General features: G+C 36.0%; 1 protein-coding gene across 2 annotated transcripts in view; it reads left to right on the plus strand.

Moving 5' to 3' along the window:
* ZDHHC21 (zDHHC palmitoyltransferase 21) overlaps positions 1-20,045 on the plus strand; it is a 54,343-nt gene that overhangs the window by 13,124 nt on the left and 21,174 nt on the right. For both annotated transcript variants that reach the window (XM_072656251.1, XM_072656261.1), the window contains 2 exons: positions 8,298-8,409; positions 12,326-12,464. In XM_072656251.1, the coding sequence (XP_072512352.1) occupies positions 8,298-8,409; positions 12,326-12,464 (251 nt within the window). The remainder of the gene's footprint in view (positions 1-8,297; positions 8,410-12,325; positions 12,465-20,045) is intronic.

The following is a 20,045-nucleotide window of genomic DNA, read 5'->3' on the forward strand; positions in this document are numbered from 1 at the left end:
TATTTTTTTTGTCGGCTCCCTGTATATTTTGTATATCAGCAACATTTGCTGAAAATATTTCCTCCCACTTTACCATTTCTTTTCTAATTCTGTCTTACTTGATTTTATGTGTGCACTGATTTTGTGGTCAGAATTATCTGTTTTATCTTTTATCATCTCCTTTGTCACTTGTTTCTTTAAGATTTCATTCCTCAGCTGTAGTTGTTAAAGTAACCTGGTCTCATTCTCTTCTAATTTGCTTCACGGTGGGACCTTTTGTATTAGGGTTATATTTCCATTTTGAGTTTACTGTGATCTGCGTGTAAGATGTTGGTGTAACTAATTTCTAACAAACTCCTTTCCAGTTTTCCCAGAAGTTGTTGTCAAAAAGGGAATTCTCCCCCAGTAAATTATGTTTTTGGGATTATGAAACAGTAGGCTACTTTTTTCAATTGCTTCTGCTTCTTTACCTAGGTTATCAGATTTTTAAATCAATGAACATGTATTAAGCAGCTCTCATGTATTAGGTACCTTATTGGCCAGTAGAAATACAAAAACAAAAATGAAACAGCCTCTGCTCTCAAGGATTTTACATTCTTTAGGGAGAGATAATGTGTACATAAGCATATACAACAGAAATCCATAAATGCAAGGTATTTTGAGATGGAGGAAGAAGGCATTGGCATCTTGGAATCAGGAAAGGTCTTCTATAAAGGTTGATGCTTGAGCTGAGCTTTGATGGAGACTAGGGATTCATAAAGGCAGATAGGAAGAGGGGAGTGTATTTTAGGCTTGAGGGGCAACCTTTACAAACCTTTACCAAAGAAAATGACAGTTTTACCTAACATCTATTTATTAATGTCATCCCAATTACTAAAAAATACTTTTATTGAGTTATAAAAAAAAATAGCAAGGTACATTTAGAAAAACAAAAAGTCAGAAAAACTTCAAAGTAACCAGGGGAAAAAGGTGTAAAGGAAGTAGATTCAGTACTATCAGACCTTAAACTATGTTAAAAGATGAGAGCATTGTTGAAGTTTAAAAAGGATAATTTCAATTATTTCAAATTAAAATTTTCTTGTATAAATAATGCCTGTGTAGCCAATAGTAGAAGAAATGCAGAAAATTTGGGGAAAAAAATCTCATAGACAATCTCTCAGATAGGATGTGATTGCGTTGGAATATAGATGTGGTGTAGGAAATGATGAACTGGTTGATTTAGAAAAATATGGTAAGACTTGGACTTAAGAGGAAAGATGCTATCCATCTTTAAAGATACAGATTTGATAGGAGGAAATAAGTATATTATGGTCTTCCATATATGTGCATGAGTGTATATGTGTATATATGTAAAAAGTTCACCCCAGAGAACAAGGAAAACCAAGAAGGAAGTAAAGAAAAGCTGTGCAGCTTACAAAATAATGTGTAGTATTTATTATATAGGTTTTCTTGAAATGGAAATTTATTGTTTTATATTCAGTACTTTTTTATAGTCTGCTGGGTACATGGCAGTGAGTTTTTTTGTCTCCTCATTTTGTATTTGTTTAAAATTTTTTAAAAAAATTATAAAACGAAACGAAGACTGCCCTTTCCAGTCCTGGTTACTCTCCTCGTCATATCTCCTAATTCACTGGTTGTAGTGGATGAATTGGAATACAACTTGCTCCCCATTGCCATTTCAGGCTTTTCCCTTTGCTACCATCACTCAGTAACCTTTCCTTCTTTGAGCTTTTATCTATAGATCTTGGGCAGCTAGGTGGTGCAGTGGATAGAGCACCAGTGCAGGAGTCAGGAGGACCTGAGTTCAAATCTTACCTCAGATACTTGACACTCACTAGCTGTGTGACCTTGGGCAAATCACTTAACCCCAGCTGCCTCATCCTGGGTCATCTCCAGTCATACTGATGACTATCTGGTCACTTGATTCAGATAGCTCTGGAGGAAAAGTGAGGCTGGTAACCTGCACAGCCCTCCCTCACTCAAAACAAAGACAAGTGCAAGTCATGTCATCATTTCTCTGATGGTGTGGTCTTCTTTGGCAACGAAGGATGAAGACACACATCTACAGATCTTTCTTCAACTTCTGCTGTCCTACTAGGGGATTTCAACGTGTACATAGTCCCTCAAACTCCTGAACCTCCCGATTCTTCAGTTTACTTGTTTTTCACCATCTACCCTGCCATCACACTGTAGCTACACACAGCGATGATCATGTCTTCCATCTTGCCATCACCCACAAGAGTTCCACATCCATGTTTATGAACTCTGAGATTCCTTTACCTGATGCTAATCTGTTGTCATGTCTTTTCTTCCTCTGCCTTTTAACTCTCAAGCCTACTCTTTGTCCTCAGTGTAGCCTCTAATTATTCCACCCCTGTCTTCTTTCCCAGGTCATTACTGTTAGCTCTAGTTGTACTCTTTTCCCTTCTCCATCTTGACACCTTGATGAACCAGTTAATTTTTATACTGTCCACTTCTCTGAATCCCTTGCCAAACCATATCATTGGATGACTCCCACTATCTTGTCTTCACCCCTACTCATGTGCTGCTGAAGGAAATTAAAAAACTATGCTGAACAGGATCCCTTACAAGTTTATGGTACATGATCTCAACTTGGTCCTCACTGCAGTAAGACAGTTCTTTTATTCCTCCCTTATTGATTCGCTGTCCTATTCACCGAAGTAGGTTTTCCAAACCCTTTCTTCCCTTCTCAAGAATCCCATAGTTTCTCCCTACCCTGACCTCAATTGACAGTCTTGCCACATATTTCACTGAAAATATTCAGGTCATTTGCAGAGAATGACTTTTTCCTCTTCTTCTTCATGAACATAATTGAGGAATTCCTTTTAATTAACTAAAAACACAGAATTAGATGTGTTGGTGCCTGCCTGTAACTCTTGCTTCTTAGGTGGAGACAGCTGAACCTTATTTCAGTTACATAAAGTATATGAAGTGCTATGTAAATGTTAGCTTTTAGTGTACTATGAGTTTAGTTTTCTTCTTTATCATATAGATGAACTAGTTAAGGTCTTTTGGATATAATTGCTGATATTTCTGCCATCTTTATATGGATATTAAAGGTATAGTGAAAGATTGAGGCATTTTATTCTAGCCTGTCAGCTGCCGTTTTATTGACTAATTAGTGATTGAAAACACTTAACTAGTGGTGGTTGAAAACATATGAGATTTAATTGTCTTGTTTAAAAGTACTCAGTTTGAATTTTAGAAGGGATCAAATGTCTGGATCTCAGTTTACTCAGAAATTTTTGCTACAGAACCTTTAGCAGAACTCAGAAAAATATTATGTGTATGTTCTTTTCTAGAGGTCCTTGATAATAATTTATCCTTGGAAAAGTGGCAAAATTTACAGGACAATAGGAGAGATTCTTGACCTTGTGTTTGCTTTCATTGTTGTACGTCAACTTGTGTGTACATGCAGTTATTGAGAAAAGCTCAAAGTGATTAACTGATAGTTAGACTAGATGCCTGTATGAACCCTTTCAAGTCTCCAACTCTGCTCTTAATAACAGACTCGAGTGCTAATGATGAAACATGAAACCCTACTTTTGGCATAGAGTGATGAAATATGGTTGCAAAATGAGGTATGTGCCGTCACGCTTGGCCAGTGCATGTTTGGCCAGCTGGTTTTGTTTTGCTTAACTATACGTTCTTGGTGAGAAGGGAGGATTATATTGTTGGGAAGAAGGAGGAATCATTGGGAGCTGACGTTGATATAAGAAAAAGCACCAGTTAAACTACTTTTTTTTGCAAGAAAAAATAAGAAGGATATTTAAACATGTAAGGCAGGTTAAAGTGGAAATGATATTCATGGCTTTCTGATGTTCTGCTTTTTTATTCCAACCCCTCTACCTCCAGCCCCCCCCTTTCTAGGTCTGGGAGCTGGTAGATGGAGTTTTGTCCTGGTAGCTATTTATAAAAAATATGTTTATAAGTTAGGGAACCTCAGTGAAAATAATTGCACCTTCTACAACAGTAATTTTTTTTCAAACAGTTTATAATCTTCTTTATAATGTCTTGAATAACTAGTAGAAGTAATCACTTTTAGTCAAAGCAAAAGGAACATACCCTCTCTTTAGGCATTGATGATGCAGAACACAAAATTTTAAGTTTTTTTTGAATATACCAATGTACATTGCATAGTAGATAAAGTGTTGGACTTGGAGTCAGCCACTTAGTCTCAGTTTCCTAATCTCTAACGTGGGGATAATAGTATCACATGCATGGCAAGATTGTTGTGAAGATCCAATGCGGTAACATGGAAAAACCCTTTGTTAACCTTAAGTGCTATCGATAAATGTTGCTTGTTATTTAATGTTTAGACATTTTAGAGAACTAGCTGAAGTTTTCAAAATGATGTGTTTGTGACTCCAGTTATATGTTTCTATTTTGTGCATGAGTTTCAGTTTGGTCTTGTTACTGGTTTTAATTCTTTCCTATTGGGCTTTGGTGTTGTGGCCGTGCCATGTGATAGCACCTGTGAATTGAAATGTTAATTAAAATAAACATTTTAAATTTAATTTAGAGTAGAGAGTTGTTCAGTTCTGGTATTAATAAAATAAGTTGACTCAAACGAGTATACGTTTTATCCAAATTGTTGTTCATTACTTGTTGTGTATTAACAATTTGGAAGCTAAGACAAATTATTTTTAAGGTAATAAGTTACTATTAAGTCAGTTTCTTTGTGAAGTAAAGGCCCATCTTTTTTTTAATAGTATTTTATTGTTTCCAGTTAATTTAAAGATAATTTTTAACATTCATTTTTTGAAAGATTTGAGTTCCAAATTTTTCTCCCTTCCCTCCTCTCTCCCCAAGACTAAGGCCCATCCTTTAAACCGCGTTCTTTAGTTGATTTACCATGGCTGTGAATCATGGAATACTGTCATCTCCAAAGAATTGAAATTGAGGATCACCGTAATGGACAGTGGCGGGGCGGGGAGGGGCTCATGGTGGGCACTAGTGAGTTGTAGCACTATATGTCGTCAGAGGAATGTTTAATGTAACTAGAAAAAAAGGTGGTTTGATCACATGGCTGACATCCCTGATTTTCATCTAGATTGATTCCTTCAAATGCTAGTGCTTTCCCCTTCAAAATGATGTGGTTTTTATTTTTCATGTATTTTATATGTACTTATATAGGTATATATTGTCTCTTCTGATAGAATTTAAACTCCTTGAGAGCAGGGACTGTCTTGCTTTTGTTTTTATATCTTATGTGCACAGTGCCTCGCACATACATAGTAGGTGTTTAATGAACACTGGCTAATTAATTGCTATGTTCTGTTGGTATCTACACAGTACGGAAGAGTACACAGAAAAGGGCCCTGTCATATTTCTTGCATCCTTTCTGTCACATTAATGAGAAGATATGGATGAAAGAAGTCTCACAGTCTAGGCCGGCATGGTTTACCACCTTCATTTTTCAAGGGAATACAAACATTATTGAGATTACAGATTTACTGAGTTATAAAGGAATAGCTTCCTTTTACTGATTCTTTGTGAAGAATCTTGTATTGTTCCTTATCAAGGAAGTAGCAGTTTTAAGATGATAGTAATGAATTTCTTGGGGGTTTTGGTGGGCAGAAAGAAGTTCATCTTTATCAGTGTTGGTATCTTTTTAATCTCTCGTGGCTAATGCGACTACATAAAGTTTAATTGGCTTTGTTCTGTCCTTTGAGCTAAAAAAGAGTCAAAACGAAAGAACAGAGATGTGATGGACAAAATTTCAAAACATAATATCCATTAGAATAAATGATACTTTTATTTCACATTTTTATAATGATGCTTTGCGTTTACCTGTAATCCTTTATTTGAGATTGATATGTGGAGTGATCTCCTTCACATTTATTAATATTGTTTGGTTTGTATTGTTATTCTCATTGCATCAATGAGGAAACACTGGTGAGGCTTTTTTTAAATCAAATGATGACGTAAGGCTGTTTTGGACCGGTGAAAGTTCATTTCTGTAAATACCATAATACAGAAGTATCCTAACTGGACGGACGAATGGAAGAGTATTTATTACATGTTGACTTGTTGCAGGCCCTGTACCCAATGCTGAGCATACGGATACAAAATTGAGACAGTCTCTACTTATATAAAGCTAAAAGCCTGATTGGGGGACACGGCACATCTAAGGGAGCGGTGGCTAAGGAAGGGTGCTGCCCGAGAAGTCCCTGGATTGATGAATGTGTAGTAGGGTATTTGATGTAATCTGTCTGGAAACAGCAGTTGAGGTGATCTGACTATTGTTCCAGAGGAAGAAGTAGAAAGGGAGGTGAGCAGTAAGGCCAGAGATTGGCTTGGGTGAAGCATGTTAGGTCTGGAGCTAGATTGATCTATCAGATGAGGTAATATTTATAAAAGCTGTTTGGCTCAGTGCCTGGCATCTTATTATGTAAAATAAAATAATTAGACAAATGCTTGTTATTATAAAGGTGCTATATAAATGCTTATTCCATTCTCTCCCCCTAGATCTATCCCCAGTCAGGGTGAGATCCAGGGAAGGAATTCAGTGAGTAGCTCATTTCTCCCAGGGCATGTTTGGAGGTCCTTACAATAGCCTTGCAATTGAACTCCATGCCTGCTGTTTCTGACTTTCCCAATCCAACCTTCACCGTTACTAAAATTTTACAGACACATTATTATTGGCCTTACCCTATTACTTCACTGCTTGAAAAACCTTAAATGGCTTCCCCATTGCCATAGGATAAAATATTTTTAAACCACGTAATTACAGTTATAAGATCATAAGATCAGTCTGCCTTTCCAGCCGCATTTCATTTGGCTCGTCTTCATGCACCATGTTTCAGACAAACTGGACCTTTCCCTGCATGTAGGCTGTTCAGTGTGTCTGGAGAGCTCCTTGTCCTCATTTCTCTGACCACTACAGTTCTCTTCTTTCAAGGCTCAGTTCAGGGGCCACCTCTTCTGTGAAGTTTTCATGCTCACCCTGACGAAAGTGATCTCTCTCCTAAATTTCTTAGAAAATTTTACCTAAAGTCTTCTCTCTTATAATGGTTAACTTGTATCATGCTTATGTCTATCTTCTCTGTTAGCTTATAAGATCTTTGAAGCCAGAGACTGTCGTTTTTCATTTAGCATCCTTAGTAGCTACCATGGTGCCTTTCAGATCATAATTGATTAGTGAACGTTTGTAGAATTTGAATTAATTAATTTTGGATAAAACGCCTGAATAACAGAACTGTTTCCCTTAACTTGACAGACGAGCCTTAATAAGTTTATTGCCAACCAATTACATTAAATTCTATACAGGATAACTATAGTTATTATATGTTATAACTGTATATTATTATATAACGTAATTATGTCATGCACAGTTATATTATAACAATAAATTGTTAACTGTATGATTTATGTTATATACTGTAACTGCACTTGCTTTTTCTTATCTGTATCTGTTTAAGCGTCAGGGGACTTGAGAAAGTGAGCAGTCTTTATTGCGGGTTAGGAAGAGGAGCTGAGTTACAGCTAAATTTTGTAATTTATAGTTCTTTATAGGCCTCATTTCAGTTACTACAACAAACATTTATACCCTCTAAACCAAATCCATTGGCATTCTGAAGTTTGCATTAAAACAGTAGACATGTTCTTGATATAGGATAGAGTTGATGTATACATGTTCTGTTACTGCTTTACTAATAAATTCAAAGCATTTTAAATTATTTGTTCATAACAGAGAGGGAATCAGCTATTTCATTTTGCAATTTTGTAGATTGGGAATGTAATGTTTACAAACATATTCATTTTAGCAAAATCTTACTACATTAAAAAATACTTGTATATCACATAGAGTTTACCTATAATAGGTTTACCTCTATTAGAATCCCAAGCAATTGGGATGAAGCAGTATTTGTATTCTGTGCTTACTCTGACCATCATTTTCCTCTAAGTGTTTTTTTTTAAAATTACCATTTAGAAGTACAAGTATCTGAAACAAAATAGATATCCTAGGGAGTTGTGCAGTCATTCATTCATGTTTGACTCTTTATGACTCCTTGGGCCACAGCACACCAGGCCTTTCTGTCGTCCACAATCTCCCAAAGTCTGTCCAAGCTCATATTGCTTCTATGACACTATCCATTTCATCCTCTACCATTCCCTTCTCCTTTTGCCTTCATCACAGTTAGAAATTATATCTCCTACTTTTGGAGCTAACCTGTATATTTATATATTAAAATCAGTCTCTTATAGACTTCTTAGAATTTGTCTTCCTATGAACTCTTGATAATAATTGAAGTTTGAAGTAATACCATTAAACTTAATTTTTTTTTTTGTAGAAAGGGAATTTTGGGAATTATGTAATAAATGTAATTTGATGAGACCAAAGCGTTCCCATCACTGCAGCCGATGTGGGCACTGTGTTAGGAGAATGGATCATCATTGTCCATGGTAAGACAAAATTAATTCATTTTTAATCATACTGGATCCTGTTATTTGTCAGTTCTCTCACTGATTTGTTAAATTTTCCTCATCATATCTAGCCTGTAAAATAGGAAGGGTTCTGTGTTAATAGCAGACATATAGTATCTGGACAGTGGAATGACCAATTCTCCCTCCTTTTCTAGACACCTCTGCCCCCCCCAAAAAATCTTTTCTGCCCCATGAGATTTATTTTTATCATATTAAACTTTTGTCAGTATAAATATCTAGTTTGAATATGACCATGTGAACATCATGTACCATTCTCTCTACTTCTAAAACTGTCATCCTTTAGTGAGAATGGGAGGTGGGGGCAGGGATTGAGTATAGAACAGTGTTGACCTTTTTGATCAATAGGGGGCTCTCTTGTAACAAGTAAACCCTTTAAAGAAAATAGGCTTTTGAGCAGCATTTTTTTAAAGCTTGAAATTTTACAGTATTTCCTTATTGTATCACTGTAACAGAATTTGCAAAATGTGTGAAAAAACAAGGAAATGTATGTAATTCTCTTTTCTTTGTTTTGCTCTGCATAAACTTTATACTTGGGTATAAATAGTCTAGGTATATGTCAATTTGTATGTAAGTGTATTCATAGACTCTCACAGGTTCATATGAATGCAGTTAAGTGTACCAAAAAAAAGACAAGGACCACAAAGTGTATGTGGCATTAGCAGTTATTTGGAAATTGAATCAAAGCTGACCTCGCCCCTTTACTTAAAAATAGAAATCAAAATAAATTTATTTTGATCATTTGCCTAAAAATTGATTGGAAAATGTCTATGAAGTTGACTCATTTAAAGTTGTAAATTTATTGAAATTAGGAAAAATATTAAAAAGCTCTAGTAAAAATATATCATTATAGTACAAAATCGTTTGCCTACTTTTTTTGATCTGACAGATGTCAACGGTACTTTTTCCCAGTGTAATAAATTGGGTTAAGACAAAATAGTCATCATTATCCTCTGAGAAATCTAATTTTAAGTGCAGTTTCAAATCATGCACAAAAAGTTAGCTCTAATTGCTTCACACATTTGAGTTCTAGTTCCTGTTCAAAGAAATGCTTCTGATTATTGAATATGAAAATGTGGAAAATGTGCCAGCTTTAAATTAATCCTTTCTTTATAAAGAAAACAAAATTTAAATCCTGTGTAGAATAAAAAGCACAGCAAAACCAACCATTTATAAACTTTCTGAACACGGCTAGAAAATAATGAAAAAACTAACGAATTTTGGGTGACAAAGTGTCTACGTATCACTAGTTATGTAGGTGCAGAACTTATTCTCTATTTGTAATCTTCTTCTTAGAATGTGGGAGAGTGGGGGAAAGTAAATGGAGTAAGGATATTTCATCTAGCCTTACTGTATTGAGAGCATGAGACCTTCAGTGTATGAGGCTATAAGGCTAAGATTATTGACTCACATAGTTAAGGGCATGGGAGAAGAAAAGATGATAGGGAAGATGAAGTGAGTTAGAAAAGTTAGTGCCACTTAGGGAAATCTTCCCTGGGCGCTTTCATTTCATTTAGCAACCTAAAGATGCAAAGCCCAAAGCTCAGACGGCCCTTTGATTTTGCTGTCTTCGTTCAGGAAGTAGCCTAGGTTTTCTTTGTCTGTGTCAGATGTTTAATGAGATCCTTTCTTTATCATCAGTCAGGCAGTAAACATGAAATGCTCACTGTGTGCTGGGCTCTGTGCTAAGTTCTCTGGTTACAAACAAAGGCAAAAAGTCGTCTCTGTTCTCAAGGACCTCGTAGTCTGATGGAGGAGACATGCAAACAGTGACATACACAGAAGATGTTTATTTATACACACTTATTACATACAGATGGATATATGCATGTATGTATAGACACCGAACATGTTATCTACAGTTTATCCTGTGTACGTATGTGTACACACAGTGCATACAGGTGTGTGTTGCATAACTTATATACGTAGTTAATTGCACGTAATTAACAGGGTTGACACTAGCATTAAGGGCAATTGGAAAGACTTCTTGTAAAAGGTGGGATTTTAGTTGTGACTTAAAGAAAGGCAGGAAGTTAGGAGGTGGAGATGAGGAAGAAGAGAATTTATAACTTTATAAGTAGATTCCCTAATCTACAGAAATCTAAAATTAAATGCTCCAGATATTGCTACGTGAACTGTTTGGAAGGGGAGGTAGAGATGAAAATCGAAATATTTAAAGCACCAGGATTTTAAAGTGTTTTGTAGAGTTAAAGATTTTACATAAATGGACTCTTATGTAACCTAGCATTTAAAATTATTTAATTTAATTTAAATTTATTTTAAAGGTAAATTTTAATTTTATTTTATTATTGTGATAACACAAATACTTCTATTTCTACTAGATTATATTACATTTAGGATTAGAAAATGAAATTGCAGAAAACTCTTCTCACAAAGAACAATCAAAAATGATAATTCATCAGGAGTGTGATTCTTCAACATTAGCTGCTATTGTATCATTTTTCCCCAGTGGATAACATAGTAATGTAATATATGATATGATGAAATAAGTTAGAATTATTTATCATAGTGGCCTTAGGATCTTCATTGAACAATTATAATAAATTGAGCAATTATGCAGTTCAACTGCTACTTGGTAGTGAAGAAATTAGCTAGGTTTTAAAAAATTGAAAATGTTTAGGATAAAAAGTGTTTTATTTAATTTTGTTCTAAACACAAATCTTTTCTTCTTTTAAACTGCCATTTTGAAAATATTTGGAATTAGCTTATTCGTATTAGCAGGTATATTCTGGAAATATTTCTAAGATCAGGAAAAGATCTAGTGAAGATATGATGTAATTTTTCCTATTTTTTTTTTTTTTAACAACTAAGGGTGTGTTATTTTTGTAAGGAAAATGAGTCAGAGTGAATCATTTCTGTTAGTCTGATGAATTATCAGGCTAATAATTTCAGGGGAAGTTGTAGTGTATATTATGTCTAATTGGCTTTGAGCTTTATAGTAGTTAATATGTATAATTGGACTTGAGCTTCGTAATTGTCAATATGTTTGATGCCAAGTCTTTTAAAAATTTTCTAGGACTGTATTTACATATGTAATAATGAAGTAGGCAGTTTTCTTTCTTTAACTTTTTAGTTAGACTATTCAACAAACAAATATGTTTTAAAATAAAATTCCAAAGTGATACTGTTCATTAAAAGGTTAATGTGATATGGTGAAATCTCTGCTCTCTCTCATTCCCTCTCACCCCACAAAATAAGCTATGGACAGAAAAATTTGTTGGGAGGATAGTACTAGTTTTTCAAAAGTAAGCAAACAGAGTGGGAAAAAAAGGCATACCGAAATAAGAAAACTTATGTCCAGATGTGACAAGGTGCTTTCTAATTATGGTACTTTGATTCCCAAGAAATAATACTGTCAGAGAACAGCTCTGGAGAAGTTCCTTTTTTTCTGGTTTAGCATTGCCCCTTTGCTAGAACGTAGAAATGTTTATTATCGTAGAGGAGCCAGTGAAGTGGGAGTCAAAGCAGTGAGATCGTCGTCCTGCTGGTGTCACTAACTCATTTCACTGTGTGACCTCACTTTCAATTTCCTTGTCTGCAAAATGGGGAGGAGACTTGCCCTGTTGATCTCAACTGTATCCTTGTAAAATAATTTATGTGAAATCATATTTCACGTACACCACTGTTCTTTCAGTATAAAGTATATAAGGTACAAAATGCTCTACAATTGTATTACTTTGCATTGTAGTACTTCCTGTTTGTATTCAGTGGTTCTAGCAATCACATGTGTGGTTGGAATATAAGTAAAATTATAGTTTCTTTTTCTTCAGATCCTACTTCTGAACGTTTCAAAATTGGCCTATTTCTAGTTTTAAAATTTAGCCTTTTCATTTATTTCTGTTTTTTTTCTCTGCAGGATTAACAATTGTGTTGGTGAAGATAATCATTGGCTTTTTCTGCAGCTGTGCTTCTACACGGAGCTTCTTACTTGCTACGCGTTGATGTTTTCTTTCTGCCACTATTACTACTTTCTGCCATTAAAAAAGCGTAACTTGGTAAGAAATTTTGTATCAGATATGGAGAGGGCAACTGCATCCTACAGCTGTTAAAATGTGTGTTTTAGACATCCTGAAGATTTTTTAAAAAATCTTTAAATGGTATTTGAATTGGGATGGCAAAGGATGTTGCCCATAAGTAACTTACATTCAAATAGTGTTGAGACTATTTGCACTCTATGTGATGGGAGTCAAGCAATTTTATTGCATATATTATGGAAACATTAAATTTGGTAGAAAACGCAACTGCCTTTTACAATAAGGGAAACTAGGAGGAGCAGTTAGATACTTTCTCACTTGCTTTTTGTAATGCATTTTTTTATGTAATAGAAAGATGACATGGCATAGTGGATCGAAAACTGGTATATCCCAGGGAAATAGTAAGCACCCCTACAATACATAGGGGTGCCTGCTATCACAGGTTATTAGATCTGCATTCATTAAAGGAAAGACAACTTTTGAGGGGTTAACAGTCACTTTAATCAAGCACATACATCATTCACTGAGTTCAGGGGAGTCAGCACCGTGAACTTCAAAGAAAATACAGAGAAATCAAAGATGAACAGATATGGCTTCCTCTGCCTGACCTTCGACAGACAAGCCCATTGTCTGACCATAGTTACTAAGAGGGAAACACCGATATCTGGGTTTTCCAAGTGAGGGGCAGAGGGGGGCGGGGCTCCTTAGTGACTTCCCAGAGACCTCATCTGGCCAAACAGACACTTCCAGTCAGTAAGCCCCAAAGTAAAACCTCAACTTAGAGTATTTATACCTTTTTTTTAGAGCCAAAGGACATCACAACCCTTGAGAACCAGTGCCTCATTAACAAAAGGTGTGGGCTTTCCCATAGATTTTCCCTAATCAAATTCCTCTTAATGGGCAGGCCCATTAATGGGTGGGGAAGATATTTAATCACATTAAAATATTTAAAAATACATATACTGTTTCTAGTTTCTAGAAACAAGAGACTCTTGTTTCTGTACTTTACTCCTAGTAAAGGCTCTTGATTGACAAAGGCAAGATTCAATCAGAGGCATTTGATTAAACTAAAACAGAAACAGCAGAAGATCCTGTTTGGCTTGCCATCACACTCCCCCTTCCAGATCCTTGGCCTTACAGTCTAAAAGATCAAGGATCCTGGAACAAACAGAGGCATTATACTTGATCATACTAAAACAGCAAAAGATCATACTTTAATTGCCCTTACACCCAGAGTACCTGAGTTCAGGCTCCATCTCTTTTATATACTGACTGTGTGGTCCTTGACAAGGCAGTGTTCCTCCCTGTCCTGTAGGCAGCTCTTTGAGATTTCAAGTTACAGAGACTCACTTCAATCCCCCCCTCCCATTTTATTCCCTCCTCTCTGTTGCCTTCTCTGTTCTCCAGCAGTTTCTCTTTTTTTTCAGACAAGCTATGGAAGTCAGCATCCCGCTGCTATTCACTCATGGATTTGATAAGGGTGTATCACCTACTCCTCTCTGACATACACCCTGACTCCCTGTACCTACCACTCTGCATTTTTGTCTTGTCCCCCCAGAATACACTGATTCACTTGTAGGGTAATGGGGGGGAGGGTTCTTTATGGTGTTTCATTTCTGTTCCATTACCTTCACTTCTGTTTCTTTAAATTCTGTTTACATTTTTATCTCCTTGTAAAAAATCTCTTGGTCCTTTTCTTTTACTCTGTGCATTCATTTTTTCTTTCTCCTTTTTTTCTAAGGTAACCTTCAAATATTGAGGTAATTTATTCCTTATTTATTCCTTATTCTTTCATTAGGCATTTTCTAAATCTGTTAACATCTCCAGCTTCTTTGGAGAAAAAGTCTCCTTTTTTTCCTTCAATTTTTAAAGTTTCAATTTTTTCTAATTTGTTAATTGAGTCTTACTTTTGCATTGAGAGCTATAAAATTTGACATATTAATTCCTTATGTTGCTTATTTATTTTGTTTCTCTTTTGAACCATTTTGGAGTTTTAAAAAATTATGATCTCTTGGAATTTCTCAGGATTCTGTGTTTTATCAGTCATTGATTGGTTTTCTTTTGTCTTGTATCATTTGTTGAGAGCCTTGTAATTTCTTTGCAGATTTAGTTTTATTCCTCTTTCAGCATTTTTTATACATTTTACCCAGTTTCTTACTGTCTGTTTCTACCACCTTGTTGGTGGATACGTACCCCAGAGGGTGAGGTATAAAATACCTCTTTCCACTTGAGGTTATTTGGTGTTCAGCACTCGGTCTTTGCCTTGAATAGTCTGTGATGGCATAAGACAAGGTCAGTTGTGTTTCAGCCTTCTTTTTGAGTTCAGTGGAGCTTGCTGTTTCTCTGTGACATTCCCTACTTTGAGTCTCTTTTTTTCCTTTTGGACCGATCTTAGTGAGTGTCTTCCACTTTTTGAAAGAAGAGGGTATTCCAGGCGTAGCTTTTGTAATGTTGGGATCCCCAACTTTGGGGAAGCGCCTGGTGGAAGGCAACACGTTTTTCTCTTGTCCTTCTTCTTTTGGTGACTGGCTAATCAGTATCCTATGCTTGTTGCTGGCTGGTAGGTGAGGTTGGATAGTTGGGGGTAAGGTATGACATCATAGTCTCTCCAAAGAAGGGTCCTAGGACAAGACGTCATTTTGTGGTCCCTGCTAGGAGTGCAGAGGCTAGTAGGTGAGGAGTTTTGAGTGAATGCTTGAAGGATTAGTGCTCTCTTGTATTAATTCATGAGGATTTCATGTGGTTGTGATTCTCATTTTTGTCCTGTGGATTCAGCTGCAACTGCTGTATAATTGGGGAAGATTTAATGTTTTGGGGAGGTTTAAAAGTTAAGGGGGTCTGGGAAAGTGTCCAGTCTGCCATTTTGTTGACCCTAAGACCTTTACATATATTTGTTTATCTACGTGATAGCTCACCTGATGTAACGTCAACTAGAGAAGAACCGTGACTTTAATTTTTTTGTCTTCGTATCCTCAGTACACTTAGAAGGATGCCAGGTAGATGGTAGATACTTAATAAATGCTTATTGCTTGATTGATAACAATAATAGAGTTGATTATATAAGTATTTGGAGAAGTCTAAACAGAATGGTATGAGAGATTAGGGGAGATTATTTCTAGGTGGATGAGAATACCAAGAAGGCTTTACAAAAAAGATGGATCTACTCACATAAATCATCGACATTTCTGTATGTTAACTAACAAAACCCAGCAGCAAGAGATAGAAGAGAAATTCCATTTAAAGTTACTGTAGACATTATAAAATTTTTGGGAGTCTACCTGCCACAACAAACCCAGGAACTATATGAACATAATTATAAATCACTTTTCACATAGATAAAGTCAGATCTAAATAATTGGAAAAACATAAGTTGCTCATGGGGTAGACTGTGCTAATATAATAAAAAATGGCAATTCTACCTAAATTAATTTACTTATTCAATGCCATACTAGTCAAACTACCAAAAATTATTCTATGGAACTAGAAAAAATAATATCAAGATTCATCTGGAAGAACCAAGATCCAGAATATCAAGGGAATTAGTGAAAAGATATGCTAAGGAAGGTGGCCTAGCCCTACCAGATGTTGTATTGTATTATGAAGCAGCAATCATCAAAACTACTTGGTACTGGATAAGAAATAGAGGGGTAGATCTGTGGAATAGGTTAAATACACAAGACACAGTAGTCAGTGATTATAGTAATCTACTGTTTGATAAACCCAAAGATTTCCTGCTTTTGGGATAAGAATTCACTATTTGACAAAAACTGCTGGGATAACTGGAAAATAGTCTGGCAGAAACTGGGCATAGACCAATATCTGACACCATAGGTACAAATGGGTACACGATTTAGATACAAAGTCTGATACTATAAACCAATTGTGTGTTCATCCTTCCTTGCCAAAGAAGACCATGCCATCAGAGAAATCATGACATGACTTACACTTTACTTTGTTTTGAGTGAGGGAGAGCTGTGCAGGTCACTAGCCTCACTTCTCCTCCAGAGCCATCTGAATCCAGTGACCAGATATTCATCAGGATGACTGGAGATGACCCAGGATGAGGCAGTTGGGGTTAAGTGATTTGCCCAAGGTCACACAGCTAGTGAGTGTCAAGTGTCTGAGGTGAGATTTGAACTCAGGTCCTCCTGACTCCTGCACTGGTGCTCTATCCACTGCACCATAGTCTATCTGTCAGATTTATGGAGAATGGAGGAATTTATGACCAAACAAAAGAGAACATTATGAAATACAAAATGGATAATTTGATTACATTAAATCGAACTTTTTCACAAACAGAGCCAAGGCAGCCAAGATTAGGAGGGAAGCAGAAAACTGGGAAGGAATTTTTTACAACTAGTGTCTCTGATAAAGGCCTCATTTCTCAAACATATAGAGGGCTGAGTAAGATTTACAAGAATACGAGTTATTCCCCAGTTGGTTAAATGGTCAAAGGATGTGAACAGGCAGTTTTCAGAGGAAAAAATTAAAGCTATCTGTAGTCATATGAAAAAAAATGCTGCATATCACTGTTGATTAGAGAGATAAAAATCAAAGCAACTCTGAGGTACCACATCACACCTATCAGATTGGCTAACATGAGAGAACAGGAAAATGATAAATATTGGAGAAGATGTGGGAAAGTTGGAACACTAATTTATGGTTGGTGGAGTTGTAAGCTGATCCAACCATTCTGGAGAGCAGTTTGGAACTGTGCAGAAAGGGCTATGAAAAATGAGTATACCCTTCCTTTGACTCAGCAATACCACTTTTAGGCCTGCATCCTAAAGAGACCATAAAAATGGGAAAAGTACCCACATGTACAAAAATATTTACAGCAGTTTTTTGTGGCGGCCACAAACTGGAAATTGCCTATCAACTGGGGAATGGCTGAACAAGTTGAGGTATATGAAGGTAATGGAATACTACTGTGCCATAAGAAATGACAAACAGTTGGACTTCAGAAAAACCTGGAAAGACTTGTATGAACTGATGCTGAGTGAAGTGAGCAGATCCAGGAGGACGCCGTACGCAGTAACATCCACAGTGTGTGAGGACTGACTTTGATTCTCAGCAATGCAAGGTCCTAAAACAATTCCAAAGGACTCATGACGGAAAGTGCCAGAGAAAGAACTATGGAGTCTGAATGCGCAGCAAAGCAGACTGTTTCCTTTTGTTTGTTGTTTTGTTTTGTTATTTCTTATGGTTCCTCTCATTTGTTCTCATTCTCCTATACAGCATGACTAATGGAAAAATATGTTTAATAGGAATTTATATGTAGAACCTATATCAGATTGCCTGCCATCTTGGGGAGGGGGGAAGGGAGGGAGAGGGAGAATATGTAAAACTTATGGAAGTGAATGTTGAAAACTAAAAATAAATAGATTAACTTAAAAAATAAAAGATGGACCCGTGCAGGGACTTGAAGAATAGGGAGGATTTTAGCAGTTATATTGGGTGAGAACTATTTCAGGTATAGGTATAGAATAAATAGAGGCACTAACGTAGGAAAATTGAGCAAGAGGACTTGGTGAATGATGCACAGTCTAGTTTAGGTGGAATATAAAATGTGTAAAGGCAAGTGAGAAGGCTAGAATGGTAGATAAGGACAAGATTATTGAACACCTTAAAAAGCTAGATTAAGTAGTTTCGTTTTTTTTTTTTAATTTGGTGATAGGGAACCATAGGAAATTGTGGAATGGGGGTGATGTTCCCCCTATACTTTAAGAAGATTATTCTGAGCCTTGTGTGAAAGCTCTCTGGGGAAGATGCAAGTAAAGACACAGGAAGAAACTTACTTAAGCTTGAGGGAGAGGTGAATGAGAGCCTGGATGAGGTGGCTCTAGTGGGAAAGGAGAGGAAAAGCGAGGATGGTATTGCAGAGGAAGACTCGGTGTCACTTGTGAAATGATTAATTTGGAGGATAAGCTAGAGAGGGACCAGGCAAGGATGATACCTAGGTTCAGCTTGGGGGAAGTTTTGGAGAGGAAAATATTTTGGGGGAAAAGAGGAGAATGCCAGCTCCTGATGAGTAGGAATTTTTTCATTAATTGTATTTGTGTCTACAACACCTCTGCAGAGTGCCTGGCACATAGTGTAAGTGGACGGAGTTCAGTTTGGGCATATTTAATGTAAAATCATTGATTACAAGATATCCCAGTGGAGAAAGGTTATAGTTCGTTGTTGGAAATAGGTCAGGATTGGAGATGCAGGTTTAACAGTTAATTGCATCCCTGCTGGATAATGTCTTTGCCCTTGATTTCCATGACACTGCATTCTCATGAAATTTCTTCTGTGATTATGCCTTTTTTTTATCCTACTCTCTAAATGTGGGCATTCCTCCAGATTTTATCCTTAACTGTTTTTTAGCTATATTCTCTTTTCCTTGGTTCATTTAAATCATTCAGCAACCATTTATTGAGTACCTATGTGCCGGGCACTGTGCTGAGTGTTTTACAAATATTATTTTATTCTGAAGTAGGTGCTAGTATTATCCCCATTTTATAGTTGAGAAAACTGAGGCAAAGAGGGGTTAAATGACTAGCTTAAGTGATGTTTAGTAGGCATTCAAAGCATTTTATATTTATTGAATACCTATTAAAGTACACTAGGCCTTTGTTCAATCTAAAGTAAATTCTTTTTACAATTACTTTATCTAAAAAGTACGTTTAAAGATACTTCTTTGTTGGAATGGTAAAGACGTTAAAAGACAGTGGTACCTATGTTACCCATTGAATGAAATATCCCAAAACAACCTTCTAACAAACATGGTTCCCTTCTGTTATCCAATTGTATTATTACAGTTATTTGGAGCCTTTTTTTTTTTTTTTTTAGTAACTCTGTTCTGAACACTAGATTTTCCTTCACCTCACTTTGAGCAGACCTGCAGGCAAATACACGTAAATTGAAACTTACATGGGATATCTTAGATTGCAGACTTAAATATATTATCAGAATGTTCTTAGAATATGTCATCATAATTATTATTTAGTATAGGGCATAGAAAATAATATTAAACACTTTATTTTTATGTTTTAAATTTATTCTTACAAATTTGTCTTCTGTTATTTTTAAAACACTGGTACTATTCTCTTCATAACCTAAAAGACATCTAATACCATTTCAGTTCATTCACAGACCATAGTCTTCAAATTAAGAAAAATGGGTTTCTTATTGACTTCTTGAATGACCTTGGGCAAGTCAAAACATCTCTATGCTTCAGATTCAGTATGAGTATAATTATACTAACCTCCTTGTCCTCAAATGGATGTTGTGAGAACTAAAGAGATAATGGGACAGTCCTGTTTGACAAGCAAGTGACTGCCTGTGTGCCGCTTGGATACTTCTGAGTAGACATGATTCCTTCAGTTCAGTAGAACTCTCTATAAATCTACTACTTCTGAGTACCTAAGTTACAGCTGACATAAATGGTGAATTATCTTTATCTTCTTCTGTACTTTATATATTACATGAACAGTAAAAGGCTCTGTGATTTTTGCCATAGACTCAGCTAAGCCTAATTTTCTTAGAAGGTTGTATTGTGACTACAGACCAACCATATAAAAAATGGTGACCCAAAGAACCCTGTTTGCATTGAACACC

Source organism: Notamacropus eugenii, chromosome 1, assembly GCF_028372415.1.
Source record: "Notamacropus eugenii isolate mMacEug1 chromosome 1, mMacEug1.pri_v2, whole genome shotgun sequence".
Taxonomy (NCBI): Eukaryota; Metazoa; Chordata; class Mammalia; order Diprotodontia; family Macropodidae; genus Notamacropus; species Notamacropus eugenii.